At 39.2% G+C, this 20,781-nt stretch overlaps 1 protein-coding gene across 3 annotated transcripts in view; it reads right to left on the reverse strand.

Annotated features, from left to right (window-relative positions):
• kiaa1549lb (KIAA1549-like b) overlaps positions 1–20,781 on the reverse strand; it is a 56,045-nt gene that overhangs the window by 24,051 nt on the left and 11,213 nt on the right. For all 3 annotated transcript variants that reach the window (XM_005467147.4, XM_005467146.4, XM_005467148.4), the window contains exons 2-7: positions 9,626–9,979; positions 6,131–6,616; positions 5,891–6,006; positions 1,905–2,124; positions 1,458–1,591; positions 700–868 (exon numbers count right to left, since the gene is read on the reverse strand). In XM_005467147.4, the coding sequence (XP_005467204.1) occupies positions 700–868; positions 1,458–1,591; positions 1,905–2,124; positions 5,891–6,006; positions 6,131–6,616; positions 9,626–9,979 (1,479 nt within the window). The remainder of the gene's footprint in view (positions 1–699; positions 869–1,457; positions 1,592–1,904; positions 2,125–5,890; positions 6,007–6,130; positions 6,617–9,625; positions 9,980–20,781) is intronic.

Consider the following 20,781-nt stretch of genomic DNA (forward strand, 5'->3'; position numbering starts at 1 on the left):
GCATCTGAGGTCCATGTCGACCATATCTCCATCCACTGAGCAGTTACACTAGGGATGGTAACAGGCTGCCAAAGGACTCTACTGGGATTGCTGTTTAGACTCCTGCTGATTCCCTGTCACTCTTTATTTTATTCCAAGTACAATGCTAACACAGATGGATGCTGAGTATGCCCTCAAAGGAGGCTGAGATGAAAGGCAGAGGCTTAGTTGTGTCTTTTCATCAACTTTCTTTAAATGACTCAAATGTTAAAAAAAACAACTGTGATTGTAATAGCATAAGAACAGTCAAAAACATCCAATTACTGAAAAACTGGATGTCAGTCAGGCTTAGCGAAGAAATTTATGATTTTTGCCAATGCCTAGAGAAGCTTTTTGAGTCCATGTGAATGCAAAAAGCTCAGAATGCATTAAATTAACTAGGGCATGATTTCTACCATAGTTAATCAATACTAAAGTTTCAGTGTCCAAACAACTAGAGCCAAACATGAAAGCCCTGTGAGACACAACCTGAAACCTGTATATGGAAAAGGCTTCAAACTAGAGATCAAAACCAGGAATCTCTTTTTTGGAATCTCTTTTGTATTAAGAGAACAAATCATTCCCAGGAGAACCCAAGAACTACCTCTAATGCTTGTTCTTGTAGGGCCTGTTGCATTACTCATGGCTAACACTCATTTCAGAATGCAAATTGCAACTCACGCTCAGCAACAATAAGTGGTGGATAGAAGAGGAAGTAGCCCACTAGCTCAGCTGACAGCTGACCAAGGAGATTTGAGGCAGCAGTGCCATTAAGAAAGCCAGTCCCATTCTTTACAGTGTAGACCAGTGACACAGCAGGAGATCCTGCTGCCTGAGAGACACTCAGCATCTAGGAAAAACACAAGAAAAGCCGAGGTCAGAAAAAGAACAAAGCATAGAGAAGTGTGGGTAATATGAGCAAAATGCTTAGGATTATACTGTATACTGTACTCTGCAAATTCTAATAAATATTTTTCTAAATGACAGGGGAGGCACGGAAACAGTAACTGTCTTTAATGATAAATATCACCAAGAATCTCGACAGCAGAGAAATATGTATGTATGAATAAAAGAATTCAAAAATACGGTAGCTTTATCCATGCATGAACGTCAAATTAATTTTAATATAGGGTGCACTTTAATGTGGCAGCACATTAAAATTAATATAACCAATGCCTCTCCAGCATAATTAATTTGCATCTCAGAAGTAGTTCTTTAAAAAAAAAAAAAAGGCACAGCCCAATATGCTTAGGGACAATTTTGCTCAAACTGCACACAGTTTGCAGCTGTTTGTGGCTGCCACATCACATAAACCACATGGTGATCCTGAAATGTAACAGGGGACAAAATTAAGTTATTTATCATCAATATATATCCTGACAGCATGCGGCACGCCTACGCAATTCCAGGACTAGAACACAAAGGTTCCCCCGCAGTACCTGAACAGAGAGTCTGCTGTTAGCGTTGAGCACTTTGGCCTGCGCTTCGGAAAAAACCTTCTCAAGCCTCTGTTCCATCATTTGAGAGAAGCGACAGGACCGAGGATCATCGCCTACTCCCACAAACTGTAGCACTGCAACATAAAAACAACACAAACTGACAAACTGCATTCTGAAAATCAAAGAATTCTTCAAAAGCTTGTAAGAGTGTGTTTTGCTATCTTTGACAGTATATAACTATATTAGGAACATTTAGAATTTGACTTATTTGTGCTTATTTTATAAGTACCTACATGCCATATTGCCATTTCCTTCTCTGATGTGGTATCACAGAATTTCTTTTCACACTTCATACCCTTCCAGTGCACAGTCAAAGAAGGAACATATAACTGCAAGTCTCAAGCAGACTTATTTTTTTCTTTTCAACCTGACTGAGCACTGGCTGACCTGTTTTCAGCTGGAAGCCTGTGGCTGGGCTGGGTCTCCATAATGCAACCGGGAGGGGCAGGGCTGTTACCATGGGGAGGTACTGCCGCAGGTCTGCAATCAGCTTATCACGGCCATAGGATGCCAAGCCTTCCATCACTACAGACGGAGGGTAAACTATATCCCCTCCAGTCACGTGATAAGCCACTGTCATGTTGGGAGAACCAAATACAGTCTCCACCTAAGAAAGAAAAAGAAAAACAGAGTTGGATGTCTTTGAGAAGCCATATTGCTTACATTTTACCATTAATTACAAAATGATTGCCTCTACAAATCCATGATTAAAGAAGGTATTTTCAACATGTCTTCTATGATGTGCTAAGTACTATGAAAAAGTTTTGAGCCATACCTAGAGCCCAACTTGTATTTTCTTTTAAAATGGGCTTGAGCAAAAGTTCTCCAGGCTTTCAAAATTTATTCAGACATTGGCTGCTTTTAGTCCAGTCATCATATCTAATAATTTTCAGAGGATTTCTTTTTTACTTAACACATACCTATGAATCATCCAACAAGAATAAAAAAGTCACCTAAACCATGGGATGAACCAGTGTTCTGTCTAGAAAAAGACAACTTGGCAAAGAACCAATTTTAAATTGTGTCTCTAGCCACAGCCTGTCATACACACGCAAAACACAATTTGTTCTAATTTCCTAATACAAATGTATAAAAACTACCAAATATCACATAGTTTGACAGGAATAAAATTCTGTTTTTGCACCAACAAAATGATTTCCAAAGAGCTACTAGCCAAAAACTCAACATATCTCAGCAGTGTCTCCTTAAAAAGTTGAGGAAACTGGACAAATAGATGACAAAAGAAGTGGCAGGCCTATGAGCATATCTATATCAATATCAGAAAGTTATGTCCTTAAGGAAAAGGCAAAAATCCAGATCTGTCACAGGACCTGAGAGATGCATCTGGCCCATCTATTTGATTCATCTACTGTTTGCCAAAGCCTGATTAGAAATGACCTCACTGGAAGGGCGACAGTCAAGAAGCCATTCTTAATGAAGAAAAATGATCCCTTCTACACTTTTAATGAAACTTAAACATACAGTATATTAAGATAAAATACATTCTGGTTTCTGAAGAAGAAAGCAAATATGCTAACCCACTAAATGTAGTCATAAAAAATACATAAAAATACATTAAAAAATGGAAAATATCCAATACCCAAAAAACAATATAAAAAGCACAGTAAAATTGTAGAGAAAAAAAATCATCCAAACAATATATTACAGGCTAGGAATAAAATAAATTAAGCAAAATTAATGTCTGCATTTAGAACCTCCTTAAAGATCTGAGCGGTTTCTTTCATATTCCTAAATCAGAAAAAAATATACTTTATTATAAGATGATGTAAATCCAACGTCACCATAAAGCTGGTATATGCAGCGCTGCATACCAGTTTGCATCATTACCCACAATGCAACCACAAAAAGTAAAGTGACATCTCAAGCATGTCTGCTGACTTACTACTAAGACAACTAACTAGAATAGAAGCTTGTTAATGTCATCAGCCACACCTTTTACTTCTATAATAAATTGAAATTTCTGCTGTAAAAAAAAACTATAACGGTTTTTAAATTTATTTTAATGAATCTTACCATATAGTAAAAATCACTCAAATAGAAATTGCATACATGCTATGAAATCGTTCACAGTAAATTGGAAGATGCACTTGTAATTATTATCCAAGTCACTAATGAGAGCATCAGGAAGAGGAGGGAGTGATCGTGGAATACAGATATGTGGCGAGAACCACCAGGGCCTGAGGGGCTGCTGAGAAGAGAGACATGAGCGAGACTGTTAAATAGGTGAGTTTGGGACAAAGAGGCTTATGTTCCTGCACTTCTAACCCGAGAGGACCGGAATCAATACGTTCACGGAAATAAATGCAAAATCTGTGTGTTTGGGAAATTGTGTCTCATCACAGAATAAAATTTATACAGTATGTGTTTGTCAGTAAGAGTTTGACTTCTTCATGAACTCCGAGTACAGTGAAAGTGGAAAAGGGAATGATGACAGATCTAGCGTGTGTGTATGAGAGGTGAAACCATTCAAATCCGTTATCTAAACCCATCTGAAAGCCTGTGCTGACAAGGAGATCCACTAGCCGAAACACTGAGAGCCTAGTCTCTGTAGCTGAGAGTCACCACTCTGCTTCCTCACAATTCAGCCTTGTTACGAGCTCTGTGAAAAGAGCCCTTTATTATCACTTCATCCTCTTGGGCTTCACCCATGTGAAGGTGTTATTAAGAGATTGCATTTCGAACACACACACACTAACTCTGTCTCAAAGAGTGTGACAGACTGCAGCAGACGAACCGAACAGATCCCACTATTGGCATTCAAAAACTCTCAAGTTGTGGCAGAGTCCTAACTCCATGAAAGACACGGAAATAGCTCAGTATTATTTTTTTAATGGTCTTAGTCCTGAGGTTCAGTTCATTTAGTCTATTTCTCGTGATCTTTTTAGCATCAGCTCAGCACATCACTCTCCTCCCAACCATTTATAACCTATAATTAAACACAGAAGCAATTTCCCCAGCCAACAGCTTGCCTCTCATTGGATGAGAAAGAAGTGCTACTAAAAGGAAACCAGGCAATGCTGAAATGGGTGACAGGAGTGCACTGAAGCAAGACACCTTCAGAGACTACAGAGAGCGAACATGTGAGAGCACTGACCTTCACATCGCCAGGACAAATACACAAGGCTCACTCTCAAATATTTGATACTTCCAGATTGAGAAATACAACACAATAAGGCATTTCATTGATCTACACATACACAAACACACACACACAGGTGCACTTTACATTTGTTCAATCCTGGAGCAATGACTGTGACTGTGACAGTGCTATGAAGACAGATTTCTCTGTATTCACCTCCAGACCTCAGAAGACTCTTTTTATAACAAAATGTATTGTTTGCATGTGCTTTATTCGTATATTCATATGTTTACCATCTTACTGACATCATCACAAGAGCAAGTTTTTGGTAGATCCTCACAATTAGACATTTCTGTTCCTCACTTGGTGCTTTTCTCACACCTAAGTCACATTGAGTGAAGGTATTGGAGGCTTACTGCAAGGACAAGGTGGCTTTTGGCAGTGCAGGGGCTATGACTGGTTCACAACTAACCTATGCACACACAAAAAGATGATTGTGTGAAATATGGATAGGTTCTGGAGACACTCAGGTTGTGTCTTGTAAATATCTACAGCACCGCTACAGTCCTAACGTGCATCTTACTTTAATCTTGGTACACTTAGTCAAATATGTGACATCACTCTGTGCCTTCTGGGACATATTCAGTCAACCTAATTTCTATATTAGTCTTCATTTCTTCTCACACAGCCTACATGAGGGTCCTGGGTATGAGTGTGTAACACATGCTTATAAACCTCTGGTTTTCTGGTAAGTGCACAACCAGAAAACAATTCTTCGGTGTTAAAAATGTATTTATTTATTCATTTATTTAGTTATTGTCTAAGCTGAATAGTTTTTCAGGCTTCTTGAGGGTTCAAGCAAATTTTTTTAAACCAAATCTTATGAAAAAGGGAATTTGACTCTCATGAGTTCATGGCAAGCTCATAAGACATTAAAACTGTGTCAATGAAACAGTAGGGCTTTGCAATCACAAGGTATCCACACCCTAGAAGATACCCTACTTTATCTTCTCTTCTTCTCTAAATAGGACCCTAATTTCCAGAAAAAAACCCATAATATTATTATTATTGTTAAATAGGTTGTGAAACTAGAGAGAGAGAGACCATAAATGCATAACAAAAGTGTTAACTTAAGTTGTAATTCAAGAGAAGCTGTAAAAAAAATATATTTGTTCAACCATATTTGAAGAAATCAAGTTATGTTATATATTATAAATTAAAAACATGAAAAAGATGTTGTAGCACAATAAGCAATAACTGGTGAAAGTCTGACCTGTGCTTGGGCAGAGGTATCATTGAGAGCTTTCCTGAGGCCTTGACTTAGTCCCCTTCGCAGGTTTTGCCTCTGAATGCTGTCTAGCCTGTTTCTCCTCACATAAATGGAAACAACTAAGAGACAGACAAAAAGAACAAGACACGACAGGCAACAGACAAAACAAGTCAGAGCAATAAATTAAAAAAACATATCATTATATTATTTTTCTCTAAGACTTCTCCAAAAAGTACTGTTTACCTGTTTTCACCCACATTCTCTCAGTGATGTTGCACTGTTGTGGTGGAGTCTCTGTGGTAGTGGTGAAAGGTGAGATGAAGACAGCCGTGACCCCCCTGGGAGGGCTCGTTCTTAGGACAGGTGGTGTGAATGTTCTCCTATTGGACTGAGTCCTGACGGTTGTGGTGGTTGTGGTTTTCCTGGTCGCGAACGTGGTCTGTGGTGTGGTAGTGGTGGTTGACTGCGTAGTGACTCTTAGGGAAGGCGTGGTAGTGGTGGAGTTTTTAGTTTTTGTGGTTGAAGTCGTAGTGGTGGAAAGCTTAACAGAGGCTGTCGTGGTGTCTTGTCGAGGGGTCAGAGGTGATACCTGAGTTGTCCTCTCGGTAGGCCCAGCAGAATGGGTAATTCTGACTGATTGAGAGGGGCTTAAACTAGCCTCTTTTTCTTTGGGGAAAGTGAGTCCAACTGTTTTGGAAGTTCCAGCGGTTAATTCATCCGTCTCTGCCTCTGTAAGAACAAATGTCTCAGTCACTACCAGTGAGTGATTAGAATCTAATGATGAGATCAAACTTGGTGATGATGATGGAAATGAGGATTGCGCAACATTTAGAGAGACGGCTAAAGATGCAGTGCCTTGATCCATGGTCGCTTTTCTTGTGGTGGGTCTTATGTATGAGGATGAGAGAGGGGATGAAGATGGCGATGAAAATGATGATGATGATGATGATGACAATGAATGATAAGAAGGGAAGGATGAAATCAGGTCAGCTGGGAAGGTTGATGTCTTCAGGATGGAATCAGTTGTCTTACTGTTGCTGTCAGTATCAGAGATACTATGCACAGGGCTATTTGAAAGTGTTACAGCAGAATCAAATGCAGATTCGAGAGAGGGAACAGCTGTCAGCGAGGGGCTGTTCCTGCTCTTATATATCAATTCAACATGAGCAGCTTGGGAAAATGCTGCAGAATCAGTAGTTATATGAGTCAGGGGCAAAAAAACATCTTGCTGTACATTAACAGCCATAGATGACTTAAAATTAGCTGGGTACAAGCTCCATTTCTTATAGTCGGAAGTTGCAAAAGATGGATAGTCACCAGTTGGATGAGCTGGATATGGATCACTGGCAACAGCTGTTGAATCAGCAGAATTCAGCATGTACACATTACGCTCTTGTCCGTCTTCCAGCTTTGGATTTTGAAATGAGGGACCAACTGTTGGTAAATTAGATTTTACCCTGTCAAAGGTTATAGATGTGCTTTCTAATTTAAAGCCACTGCTTTCAAGAGGCACAGGCTTGGTGGTTTTCCACTCTGTATATGGTGCCATTAGTTTTGTGCCCAAGCTGAAAATAGCACTCCATGTCTCCATGCCTTTTTGTCCATCACTGGAGGAAGTAGTTACAGCAGGGGAAACATGGGAGGGCATGTTTGTTTCTCTGCCCAGGTGAAAATTAGATTTATTGCTATTCACACTAGTGATTGGTCCCTGAGAGTGAGAAAAAGAGTTTGTTGTTTGTGTTAGGGTCATTTCTGACGGTTCATTATGACCCACCGATGTCACATTGTCTCTGTGAAAAACTCTCATAAGAGGTTCAGCTGTCACTGGTAAAAAGGGGATTTCAGTAGAGATTTTTCCAGAACCTGCAGAGCCTTTAGTCAGCATGAAAAAATCTGTTTTAGTCCCGAGAGATGGGAAGCGTGTTGTGAACACTGATGGAGTTTCTTTCTTGTAAAACATAGTATCACTGATCAGAGAAGATTCATTGTTTCCATTAAATAAAGGAGAACCTTGCAATATTTTACTATTTTCTGCTCTTGTGTGGATCTCAGTCACTCCCTCTGATTTTATATGAGAAGAGGTTTCATCAGAGGACACCACTGCCTCTTCAGATTTTTGAGAAGTTAAACTAAGTGTATACAATTTATGGAAAAAATCAGGCAAAGGCCTTGTTTGAAGAGGTCCTTCTGAGGAAGTTATTTGCAGTGATGAAATAGATTTGGGTTGGTTTGCAAAATATATCTCACTTCTGGAAGATAGCTCATCTATATTATTATAGTTTGGGTTGTACGTAGGCTGACTGAGGTGTGAATGGCTTCTGGTTGTATAAATTATATCATTTGCAGATCCCGAAAGAGATTCTATCTTATTGCTAGGAAATAAAGTTTTTGAAGTTGTGTAATCTATGTGCAAGTGAGTTATGCCCTTGGAAGACCCAGTTACAGATTCCTGAACATTTCTGGGTCTCAAATTCAACAAATCTGACTCCAGTGCAGACGATGTTGTTCCTGTTCTGGTGCTCAAACTGGGGATAGAACGAGTGGTGGAATCAGGTTTCAGCTGTGTGAGTGAAACTGAGTTATTCAGGTGAGCATGAGTGGAAACAGATCTGAGCTCTGCTGCCGTTATCTCTCCCTGGTTGTAAATTACATCAGTGGCAGGGACTCTGGGACTGCTGTGACCCGCTGCGATCGGTAAATCACCAGGATTAGAAGCATGCTCTGAGGACATCATGCCAGAGTGGCTACCTGTTAGCTTGGTGATTGCAGCTTCAGAGAGAGTCACTTTACCTGGTGGAGTCTCCAAGGAAACTGTAAAAAATGATTCACCTGGTGTGATCGCCATTACTGGTGACACAGTGGGAGTCCCAACATGCGAGCTGAGTGATGACATGATGGCATGACTTTCGTGAAAAAAAGTGCGACTATCTCCTGCTGTCTTAAATTCCTTTTCCATGTATGCCGTTTGGTTTAGAAGCCACTGTGTGATATGACTAGAAATTGAGTAGCCTTTAGGATGGGCAGACAGGAGTGCTGATGTGGGATCTTGTGAAGCTCCCTGCTGCCTTTGAACAGCTCGACTCTCCAGTTTAGTGGGAAATGAGGCGTTCATTTCAAGATTATTGGCGGGTACAAAGTTCATACCTGGATTTTGCATTTGAGTAGGTCTGTACAAAGTTTTTAAAAGATTTTGACTATAGTTAGGAGTAGAGTAGGGTGTATATGTGCTGGTTGCTGGTGTCCGGATTTCTTTGGGTGTTGCAATTCTAGTGTATAATTCACTCATAGTGTAGATTCTGTCCACTGATGAATGTGTTGTTACTTTATTGCTTTTATCAATGCTGGTTTCACTTGAAGAGTGTGGCCGTTTGCTTGTTTTGCTTTGTCTCTCCCGTCTTACAGATTGCAGGTCAGCAAGTGACTGAGTGGTGGATTGTGGGATTGTTAAACTGTCTGACCAACCCTGAGACCTTGCTGATAACGCTGCTGTTTCTGTCTGAAGGGCTTTGTCTATCCACTCAGTGGAAGGTGACAGGACAAATGAAGGCACGGAGGATGAAAGCACAGACAGTGCGGATGGAGATGGAGAAGACATTATTGGTGTCAACTCGGTTGATGATGGAAACGATGATACAATATTGTTTCCGTTTGTGAAGAATACATGTGACAGCCTGGAGACAGTGTAATCAGCAGTCTGAGGCGGTGTTGCGTGTTTTTGAGACATGCTAAAAGTCAAACCTGAGCTGGCTCCCACATGTGACGATGAGGAGGACATGTCTGAGCCCTGGCTGGAATTATGTGAAGGCCATTGGGTGGTATGGATCTCATCCCTGGTGATAGTTGGCAAGGTTCTACTTTGATCAAGGCTCACTGGATGTTTGACAGTTCCTGCCATCATGGTTAAGACAGAAGAAAAAGCAGGCTGCCCCGATAAGCCCTCCGCATCAGTGTCTGAGTGACTGTCTGAATGGACAACTGGGAAAGGCACCTCCTCAGCCACTGACAGGTCAGCCGATGGGTGAGCAGGAACGCCTGTGACTGCTGGGTCGCTCGGTAAAGGTGAGGAGCCTGAGGCATCGTAGGTGGATTTTTCTGTTATGAGGACATAAGGGGGAAAGATGGTTCAGTAAGTTACAAACAAAACAGATTCTTGTTCTGCATACCCATGGACATCTGTAAATCAGCAACAAACAAATAATAGCCAATACACTGAGATTTCTACTGCAGTCATGGAGTTATGAATTCATCAAAGCTCACTTCTTAGAAGCCTTCGAGTTTGCAGTTAAAATGTTAGTAAATCATTAATGAATTGGTGTTGGTCCAGATGCTCTGGTGTTCTTTCTGCTGTCCAACAGTCAGTTGGAGATTAATTAAAGAGCTATCGAAAAACATGAAGCAGGACAAGGTTAAAGGTAAAAGCAGTGGTACGGAATAACACATTTCTGAATTTTTAAGCCCTAGAACCTGTATGAAATGCCATGCTGATGCCCTGTCCTATTAAATGACAGTGTGAAAAATCAGACTGCCACTGCATTGTGCATACTCATTCAGCCTGCATGTCAGCACAGTATTACTTTTCTGTAAACAAGACAGATGAGGCCATTACATAGAGACTGGTATGTCTCACTGTCACACAGGATCAAACAAAGCACATGTGCAAATGGATGTGGCTGTCAGGGGTAATTGTGATATTTTGGATAAGCTATCATTTAAAAAAAAGAAGAAAGAAATAATACTTTCAGTGTACAATCTCTTAAGATTGTGAGAATTATCACAAATACTACTCAGTTAGAGGAATATAATGATAGGTTTCTAATAGTCTCAGACAATATACCAAGGGCAAACATGTATTCCCAAAATAGAGGAAAAGGCACAGTCTTCAAAGTGGAACAAATAGAATTACTCAAGAGATAGCAACCATGTTCTAAAGTACAGCAAAGATTATGGCACGCCTAAAAAACCACTTTGGACTCATGTTACTGTGTTTTGTGCCTTTGCAGAAATTACATCTCAGTAAAAGAAAGAGAGAGACAGCTGGAGAATATTAGCTATCATCAAGATGCTGGAGGTCATTAATGTGCTGAAGCTGAGCTGTTTCTCCTCCATTCCTGTCCCTACCACTTCTTTTATTCACGGCACATCGTCAACACATCCATACAGGGATTATTTTATCCATTTATGAAGCTTAGCATTCCTCTCACATCTTCCACCCCCTCAACATGCTTCCCTTGCTAAAGTGCATCTAACTAGTAAAACCCTTAGTGTCTGAGAGACATGGACAGAAGACGAAGCGAGTTGGGGACTGTTTTGACATACCCGAGTACTCAGAAAAGCAAAAGAGATACTCAAATAGTGTATATGTTATTTTGCCAGATCTGTTTTTCAATTTCATTTCTTTTAATAAATACATACTTGAGCATAGAATGAATGTATGTTAAGTGTCCAGCACATTCTGTGAAACCTTTGAGTCTATTTCATTTTTTTTGTACAACACATCACGATTAGCCTAAGGCAGTGTGTACTAACACAGCTGGGACTGAAAACACTTTTTTTCTATCAGTAGAAATACAGAATATTAAATGAGAACTGTAATAGAATTTAATACCCGTGCATTTAGCAAAAGTTCCAGGTTTATAACTCTGAATGTAGCCTTAAATGTCACCAATATCCCAGAGAATTGGCATAATGCTTTTTATAATTTGTTTTCAGAGGAGTAAATCATAGAATTTTATTATCTGCCAGTATTAGTTCCTTAAACACAGCCCCCTCATGCTGTATTTGTGATCCCACTTAATTCCTTTTCTCCAATAAATCTGTAACGTGGTAAAATGTGATTAGTGAAACTGCTATACAGCAATTTTTAATCCATTCTTAAAATCCAGCGATACAAAAGAAAGAGTGGAAATAAGGTAATTGCTCTCATCTATTCACAAAAGAGTTTAACAAAATAAAGGATATCTGTCCTTCCTCAGGGCTGCTAAAAGGTCAGAGATACTACCTTACTGTCACGGTTCTGGGTCGGTTCGACCCAGCATTCTGAGTTTATTATGTTTTGGGTTTATTTTTGCATTATGGAGTGTTTTGGGGTTCTCTGGTGTTTTGATTATTTACGATAGATTATATTACTGTGGTTCTGGTTTGGGGTTTTGTTCACAGGGTTTGTGTTCTCATGTTTTGTGTGGGTTTAGTTCTGTGTCTGTGTAGTGTAGTGTTCTTGTTTCCTGTTTTATTGTGAAGGTCTGCGTCTCATGTGTTCAGTTTTACCTCTGTCTCATCTTGTTGATTACTCCCAGCTGTGTCCCCCACCTGTGTGTAATCTCCCTGTGTTTCTCTGTGTGTATTTAAGTCGCGTCTTCTGTCGTTGTAGTTGCTGGTCCGTCTGTGTATCCACCCTGCTCCTTCTGTGTGTTATCCCTGCTGTCTACCATCATCTGCCTCTGCTCGCCGTCTTTCATGTTCATGTTCTGGTTCCTGCTCCGTAGTTTAGTTGTTTCCAGTATAGTTTAAGTTTGTCTCCGTTTGCCATTTTTTCCCTGTGCCGTGTATTTCAATAAACCACCTTCTCACCTTTACAAAGTGCCTGCATTTGGATCCTACTTGATTATCTCCACACGGCTCATCTCACTCGCCGTGACACTTCCATTCTTCCATCCCATCCTCTACCCCCCATCCCCAATCCCACAGTTAGCAAGCCAACTTCTTTTGGTTCATGGATGCCAGTCCAAGTGAAGGTGTAAAGTCCACCTGTGGTTTGCCACCTGCTCCGATGGAGCTGAGCATATGGAAGGATTTTTAACAATGGACCACAGAGGACAATACTTGCAGATAAAAGCAGAGAGGAAATGTGAAAGTATAATAAAAAAGGATGGGCTGTGAAAGTGAATATGGCAGTGGGAGAAGAAGAAAATTATTACATTTTAGGTCATTTGGAAGAAAAACTGTAACTGCCTTTAAGTCTACAGACTGTTCACACCATCACACATCTGTCTCAAAAACAGAAAATATCAGTCAATCAGTATAACAAAATGAAAATTTGCATCTCGACCAAAACTAGAACAATTCAAATGGGTTATAAATGAAAAGCGGGTGTTTGATTGTTTAGGTTACTTAAGTAAAACACTGTATCAACAAAACAGGTTATGATTTTAACGTTGTTGCAATTGAAAGACTAAAAATGATCCAGTTAAGATAAAAAAAAGATGGAATGTGAATGTGTAAAAGACATCAACCATTAATTACATTTTGCAACAACTTGTTATTTAGGATTTCAATCTGAAAGACACCAAGTACACGTTTTGGAAATGTGTATAAGAATATACACCACACACCTGCGATGATACCATGTGAATGCTGCAGCCATAAAAAACACTGTGTTGTGTTCACTTATTTAGTTCAGTATCACGTACTTTAAACAAAGAGCTGGAATATGGTGAAATATACAGTATATGATTTGTGCAAATGAATTATTAGGCAGTATAGAGTCAGTTTCTAAAAACATTAACTAATCATGGTTTAGCAACAACATTATAGCCTTCTGCAAGAAGTCAAAACTACAGACATGTGTGATAAATAACATTTTTAACTATTAGTCAAAAGACAGCTGCACATTCCTGACTTATCTGTTAAACCTTTGTCAAGCAGCACGTTGAAACCACAGACCTCATTTCCACACTGATTTTTTTTCCCTCTCTTCAGCCAACACGATCTTTGAGCTAGCAGACATGGACATGACACTACTGGGCTCCTGGTGCTGCACTCATATTATACATTGCTTCCCCTTTTGCTTTGAGCTGTTTTTGTTCTCTTATGTGTAGAAAATGGTAAACAAGTGAGTGTAATTCAATAGTGAACTAGATGGAGGCCTGGGAGCATAGAAACCAATTTGAAAAGCCTGGCCAACTCCTGCCGAGGAAGTGCCTCTTACGTTTTTGGCTGTCTATGGTAGGAAACAGCATATAGAACTGCTCTGAGGTGTTGTTGTTTTTTAAATTATAAAAAATGTATGTGAACAGATTTATTTCACATACTGTCGCTGTGTTTCTCTCTGTGGAGGTATCATGCTTGTGCAGGGCTGGAAGAGGAGTAGAAGGAGCATTTGGCAGTGATGCCAAGCACTGCTGTGGTGGCAGTGTGGATGCGAGGGAGAATGTCACACACCCAGCTCTTTTTTTTATTTTCATGGGGTGCAAACAGCGCAGCGGGATGATACATGCCTCATCTGTCTGGAACAGAACCCAGTGGACACTGAACTCTGCAGCCATGCAGAGATGCGTACAATGTACTAAAAGAGATGTTCGTTCAGTCAGTCATGAACTCGAACAAAGACTTTATCGTTTGCTTTTGGTTCTTTTTTACTCTTTGTTGGTTTGGTCATTTAAAAAATAGTTCAGGATAGGCCCAATGCATGAGAAAGGTTGGTCAGAAAAATTGATACTTGGATACTCATTAATACAAAAAATTGTTATCATATTATATATTAATTAGACACGCATTTGCATAGGAGCTTATTTCCAGTGCTGAGAAAAATGTTTGACAAGTCTAGGTTTTGGATTATTATGTTGAAATTTCAGGTTATTGTCTCAAGATTTTGACTTACGAATTTAATTAGGGTTAGGGTTTGACACTTACTAATTCAAATTGCTGAAAAAATAACTTAAAGTCAACAAAAAAAAAACCTTTAACACTGAATTACGTTGACATTTTTAGATAACCACATTTTAAAATACCGATGGTTAAGAAAAAAAAGTCTTTTAGTGGCAGAAACAAGCTTCTATAAATTTGTAACATTCACACACATTCATGCCCTGATGAACCCATCGAAGAGCGACTAGTCATTCAGTATCTCAGCCCAAAGACTGGAGCACTCAGAGATCAAACCACCAACCTTGCCATTAGCAGATGACCTGCCCTACTTCCTGAGCTACAGACACCCAGATTTGTACCCGTATTTGCACCAACAGTGCTGTGTCCGCTTCCTCCAGCTGACACCCAACATGCTGATTTTGTAGCCTTTTTGCCACATACCACAGATAAAAAACAGATATAGCCACTGTCACTCACTGGGTTGCAGAATCTTGCTGTGAAGTCTCAATTTGAGCATCTCGCTTTGTAGAAACTAGGCATCATATGTGTGACTGCCACTGCATGATCATTTGGTAGCAATTTGTCATTCATCAGGTAGCCGTCCATTTTACACTAAATGTGACCACAGTTTACTAAATAAGTTACAGTCAAGTGTTAGGTATGATTTAAACTCCATAATGGAGACCATTAATTATTTTTAAAAATGTATTCTACTGCTTTGTTTAGCAACCAAAGAGGTCACCACCTGACTGACACCACAACCACAATTGAAAGGAATCTATTTTTAAGTGCAATAGTAATGTTCACTTAGTGCATCCATCCACCTATAGTGCTTTTTGTACTTTTTTTAATGCTTTTGCATAAATCCTGTTTGTTTAGAAAAATCTTCTGGCCCAATCACTGTCCCTTTTTTTCCACTGATGAAGAGTTTTTTTTTAAGCCCTCAGAGGAGAAAACCTATCTCCTGACAATACCCTGACTCAGGAGAAGCTGAGCTCTCTCTAGCCACCTATTTTTTTTCTATTTCTTCTTTCTCTCTTCTCCTTCTCTTCACTTCCTCTCTCTGTCCCTCCAGATGAAAGTCAGCCTTTCCACTGACGCTGAGGCTCTTCAGCTTTTTCAGCCTGACATGTCAACACACTGACTTCTGTCCTGATGTAGCTCAGAACACTGTAGTCATGGCTTATGTTGTTGCAGTCTGTCCGCTCATATTACTGCTTACAAAGGCTGTCCTTGTCCCCGTGTCTGAGCTTAACCCACCCCATTTAGGTTTGACATTAGATGCTGTGAGATTAGAAAAATCTGATCGTTATGAGTTATCCTGATTTTTGAAGATACGAAAAGGTGCACAAGATCGATTTGGAAAATGTAAAAGAAAAAACGATTTAAGAAGCGGTCACATTCACTTTGGGGTATTATAAGAGACTAAAACAGTGCTGTTACATTGTACTCTTTAATTAGCCCAACACTAATTAATTCCTCCCAGTATCTGCATCACTATATGGCGTATTGGGATAATGTTCCTATTGAGTGTCTCCATGTTTGTCTCGGCCAGCACTGGCTTAGTACAACACACCAGAGTGCAATAATTCATGGCTTTTCGCAAGCTTTTGGAAGGTGACAGGGGACACATTCTCTCCACTCTCGCACGAGAGATCATATATCTGCTTGCTCAGACCCTCTGGCAAAAAAACAGAGTAACTGAATCCAAAATTAACTGATTTCTATGGCTCCATACGTAAATTCGGAAATCAAGGTGCTGCTTCAGCAAATACGTGAAAAAGCGCAGCACATTACTCTTGATAGATTTACCTATGCCTTCATTACTAGTGGAAAGGACAAATGTTTGACCTAAATATTTCTTTTAACACACAATTTCCTTCTACTGTAAAATTTAGGAGCATCCTGTCACAAAAAACTACTCAAGATATTTGATACTTCTAGGCTAGATTACTGTATTTCACTGTGTGATGTCCCATGGTGCATTGGACTCCTCCACTAGACTCTTCCTCCCTCAACTTCCACCCAGCTGTTGCAGGTGGCTGCCCTGCTTCTGCGTGAGGTCTCTTCCTGTTAAAAAGGGAGTTTGTCCTCCTCACGGTCTCCAAATCTTGTTCATCTTCCTTTTAGAATTGATTACTGTACAGATTACAGTGTACAAACACTTCAATTCATTAATTACACCTATCTAAGACAAGGTTAGATGCCTGTTGCCTCCAGAAATGCTTTAATTCTTTGTGACATAGATTCAAAAAAGTGCTTGAAACATTCCTCAGAGATTTTAGTCAATATTGATACGATAGCATCACCCATTTACTGTATTTTGTCAGCTGCACATCTGCCACTTACTGAATATTTTCTCTTACTCCTACAGTGTTCTCTTTCACTCACATTACCAATACCTTACATTGGGTGGTGGTCTATTAAAATGATTAAGCATTGAATGTACACACCAGCACTTCTACACCTTCAACTGTGTTTTTCATGTTATCTGAAAAAAAAAAGACAAGCCAACAGAAAGCTCCTTTCAACCCAAACTCTACCAAGCTCTACATGCAAATAAGAAAAAATGCTTTCAGAAAAAAAAGAAATTACAGATTGAATTTTATTTTTTGGAAATAGTCATTTTAAAACCATTTATGTTTTGCGAGAACAAAAGGCAGACAATCTGATCTTTAAAAGTAGGCATAAAGTCACATCAGTCATCTGTACCACTGCTAGTTCGTAGTGAATGGCTACATTTTAGTTAGTTTTTTTCTTGTTTTTGTTGCTACTTTTACATTGCATTATGTTTTTTTTATATTATGGCAAATTTTTGAGTATGTATAGGCTGCAAAAACTATAGTCATCATGACCTTGAGTTGACTCGTTTCCCAAAAGTAAAAAGTAACTGAGCTAGTGTTGGTGTGCTTGTCTTATTTGCAAAAATGTGACTTCACTGATTTATCAGTAACCAAAAACATAACAGTAAGCAGAGTTTTTGTTTGTTTTGTTTTTTAAGAAGAAGGAATTGTATCAAACTGAAGAGTTCATCTCCTGGGAACATACATTTCAGAGCAAGCTAGGGTACAAATGTGGGAGTTTAGCTGCATGCTGGGGGCTATGAAGGGCCTGGGATTACAGGAGCCATTTGGCATGGCAGGCTGTCATCAGATAGTGACACAGCAGCTGACTGCATATGAGTGAAGATGAAGGTTCCTTCTAAGGTATGCAGTTGTACCACTTAATTTCGAACATCCATTCATTCAGCCATCCATTCTAAGCAACCTTAGATGGCCCACAGTGTGAGATTAAAAGCTTAACAAAAGCATAGAAATAGAAAATCATGGGCCTCTTTTGCTAAACTGGAGTGAAGTCACTAGTCAGCTTTCCCTTCATACTATATACTTGCACAATCTGTTCATTATTATGTTCATATTTATTTTGGTTCTTTATATAGACAATTTAACATGTGGGCAACTAATCCGAGTTTTATCTTCTGTTTAAACACAAGTAAATGTATCGATTTAATCAAGATTTTCTTGTTTGATTGCTTTGTTGTTATCACCCCCCCCCCCCCCCCTTTTTTTGAGTGGGGAAACAAAGAGATCTTAATGAAAAATAATTTTTGAAGCCTTTTAGCTTTATTATATTTGCTTTTTAACAACAGCACACAACAGATAAACAACAGCAACTAAATGTAATCCTATTTGACAGCAGGCCAATAGCTGCCTACAAGGTTGATATCATTAAATAGATTTAATCATCCCCATTCAAAACTATATTTAAATAAATGTACTATTCACCTCATCCCTGCTAACAATACAAAAAAGGCCCCACATAGATCTACAAAATATATCAGAATCAGCATCTGCTTGCAGAATGACCTCTGTAAGTATAGCTGAAGCCTGCAGTCTGCTATTTAAAAGACCGTCACATCACAGCAGGTAAAGTTCAGCTTGGTCACCTGTGTCACCCTCTACTACTCTATTCTGGTATCGCTGTAGAGGAGATCACAAGTTTCTGCACTCACTATCTAATTGGGTCCTCAGAGAGTCTTCAGAGGAAGTCAAAGCTCGTCCTGCAAAGTGACAGAGCAGTGAATTTACCTGCTGTATCTTACATACCCTGCACTAAACACCAGCACAACAGTATCTCATTGTTCCAGTAGCAAAAAGGCCCGACTTTCTGAACATGTCTAGATTACAGTCAAATCAGTTCCGCTTCTATGATTTAATTACCTGGAGTTACAATTTAGGAAAATTCATTACATTTTTTCAGTGAATTCTGTTCATTTATCTCAAATCTTGCTAAATGCTGAAACCTGCTGTCCTCCCTTGGCATGCCTTTGCAAGTAATTGTGTTTTGCAAGGCATGAAAAAGGATAAGCAGATATTTAAAAAGAAAAAAAGTAATAGTATATGAATAAACATCAACCTCTTCTAAGCATTTCCTCCATGTGTGCTAAAAGCAAAAATCTTTTCTCTCTGGTTTTTCAGTTGACTAATGCATAAATCTAATCCCCAAAGAACACAATTAACCTCTAAAAGGTCTCATTTGTTTATAGTATAAATACTCATTAACCTAAACAACTTCATTCACGGTAAATTGTCAGACAAGCCGTCTTGCCTCTGAAGTTTTAACATCAATGTAATTAATTGCAGTAATGGTGACTCTGATTCTGTCGAAGCCATAATTCATGCTTTCCATGTCAAACCAACTTGCTCTCAAGCGTATTAACATAAACACAAAAGCAAAAGCTGAATATTTACAAGGCTCTTAAGTGACATAACAAAGACACTGCACAGATTTGTACTTGACCATACACATGGGATGGTGAAGCCACTCAACCAAAGACCAAAATATTTATGCTGTTTCATATAATTGGGTCAGGTTTGGATTTACTGAGTATTTGCCAAGGAAAACAACAATTTAAAGAAAGGTAGACAACACTAGAACTGATAATATATCCCCAAAGCAACAACACCAGAACTGTCTTATGGATCTTTTCGATTTCCAAATCAGTGATCTATAAGACCTATAAGAGCAGATGTGTGGACTCTGATCCCATTTCTTGACCACAGGGCTGCAGAGGTTAGCTGTAGCATGTGGATGATGGAGGGAAGAGGACAATGAGGGATAACAAGGTAGGATAAGCCTGTTAAGCCTTTGGGATTCCCTCTAAATCCACACTGGAGTCAAGCACAAGAATGTCAAATCTATGTAATGCAATCACAATGCTCTATAATCTGGGGTTACTGCAGCAACAGTCCCCAAAGTCACTAGCTCATGTTTATTCTGTTTTGAGGAGGGATTCTATGGGATTTGGAAATTAAAGTTTCCAACTGTTATTAATGGACAATGTGTATTTCCAGAGACGAGGCACTTTATTAAAATACTTAATAAAAATCTAAAGAAGAATTTGTTAATAGCAAATATGGCGGTCATCTTGCTTCTGCTACCACAGAGGCAACCAAAGCTGAACCGAGGAACATGTGAGCCAGTCGTCTTGTTACAGAGACAAATGCACATGAGTAGGAAATGCAAATAAGTGTATAAAAGTGTAAGGAGCTTCTTTCCAAGCTGCTGAGACAACGATGACCTGGATGACTGAGAACCTTCACAGACAAGTGTATAAAAAACATTTCTTCATGTGATCTGAATATGCAAGAGATGTTGAGTCTAGATTAAGATCTCATTTTTACACTGAACTTTTGAAGAATTTTTTATTCACACTAGAGTACATGAAATCTCTGTTTGCCACAAATCCCTTCTGCATGATCAGGATTTGTGTGGCCAAAATCACAGGCGCATCTTATGCCTCCGAAGTTTCTTATATATATCAGAAACTGTGATGTCATCATGATGCTTAGCAATCACTTTTGAATGAGTTACAATGAGGCATTTGTAGCCTTTATGTGCTTAAAACACCTTATAAAAGTGATGATATGATTTTAATTTAATTGCATCAACATCTAAAATATAACCTAAACACTTGAATTATGTTGAATTATATATTATTTTCCATCATGTTGCTTTCCTTTTTTGGACAGTTTTATCACATTTCATCTCATAGCCTTCTACACATTCTATTGGAAAGCCTGATATGGAGGACGCTATTTAAGATGCTTGTACAGATGCTTTTGCCTCTACAAGCCGCTTTGCAACCTCACTTTCATCCCAGCTCCTCTTTACAATATTCATACTATTTCTGATTAGTGCTCTGATCTATGCTGAGGTCCTGCGTTGCTGCTGCTCTCCTGTTGTAAGTGCTGGAAGGTCCCAGAACAGCAATATGCAGATGCAATAACAGCCCTGTTTTGACTAAAGTA

Source organism: Oreochromis niloticus, linkage group LG1, assembly GCF_001858045.2.
Source record: "Oreochromis niloticus isolate F11D_XX linkage group LG1, O_niloticus_UMD_NMBU, whole genome shotgun sequence".
NCBI lineage: Eukaryota > Metazoa > Chordata > Actinopteri > Cichliformes > Cichlidae > Oreochromis > Oreochromis niloticus.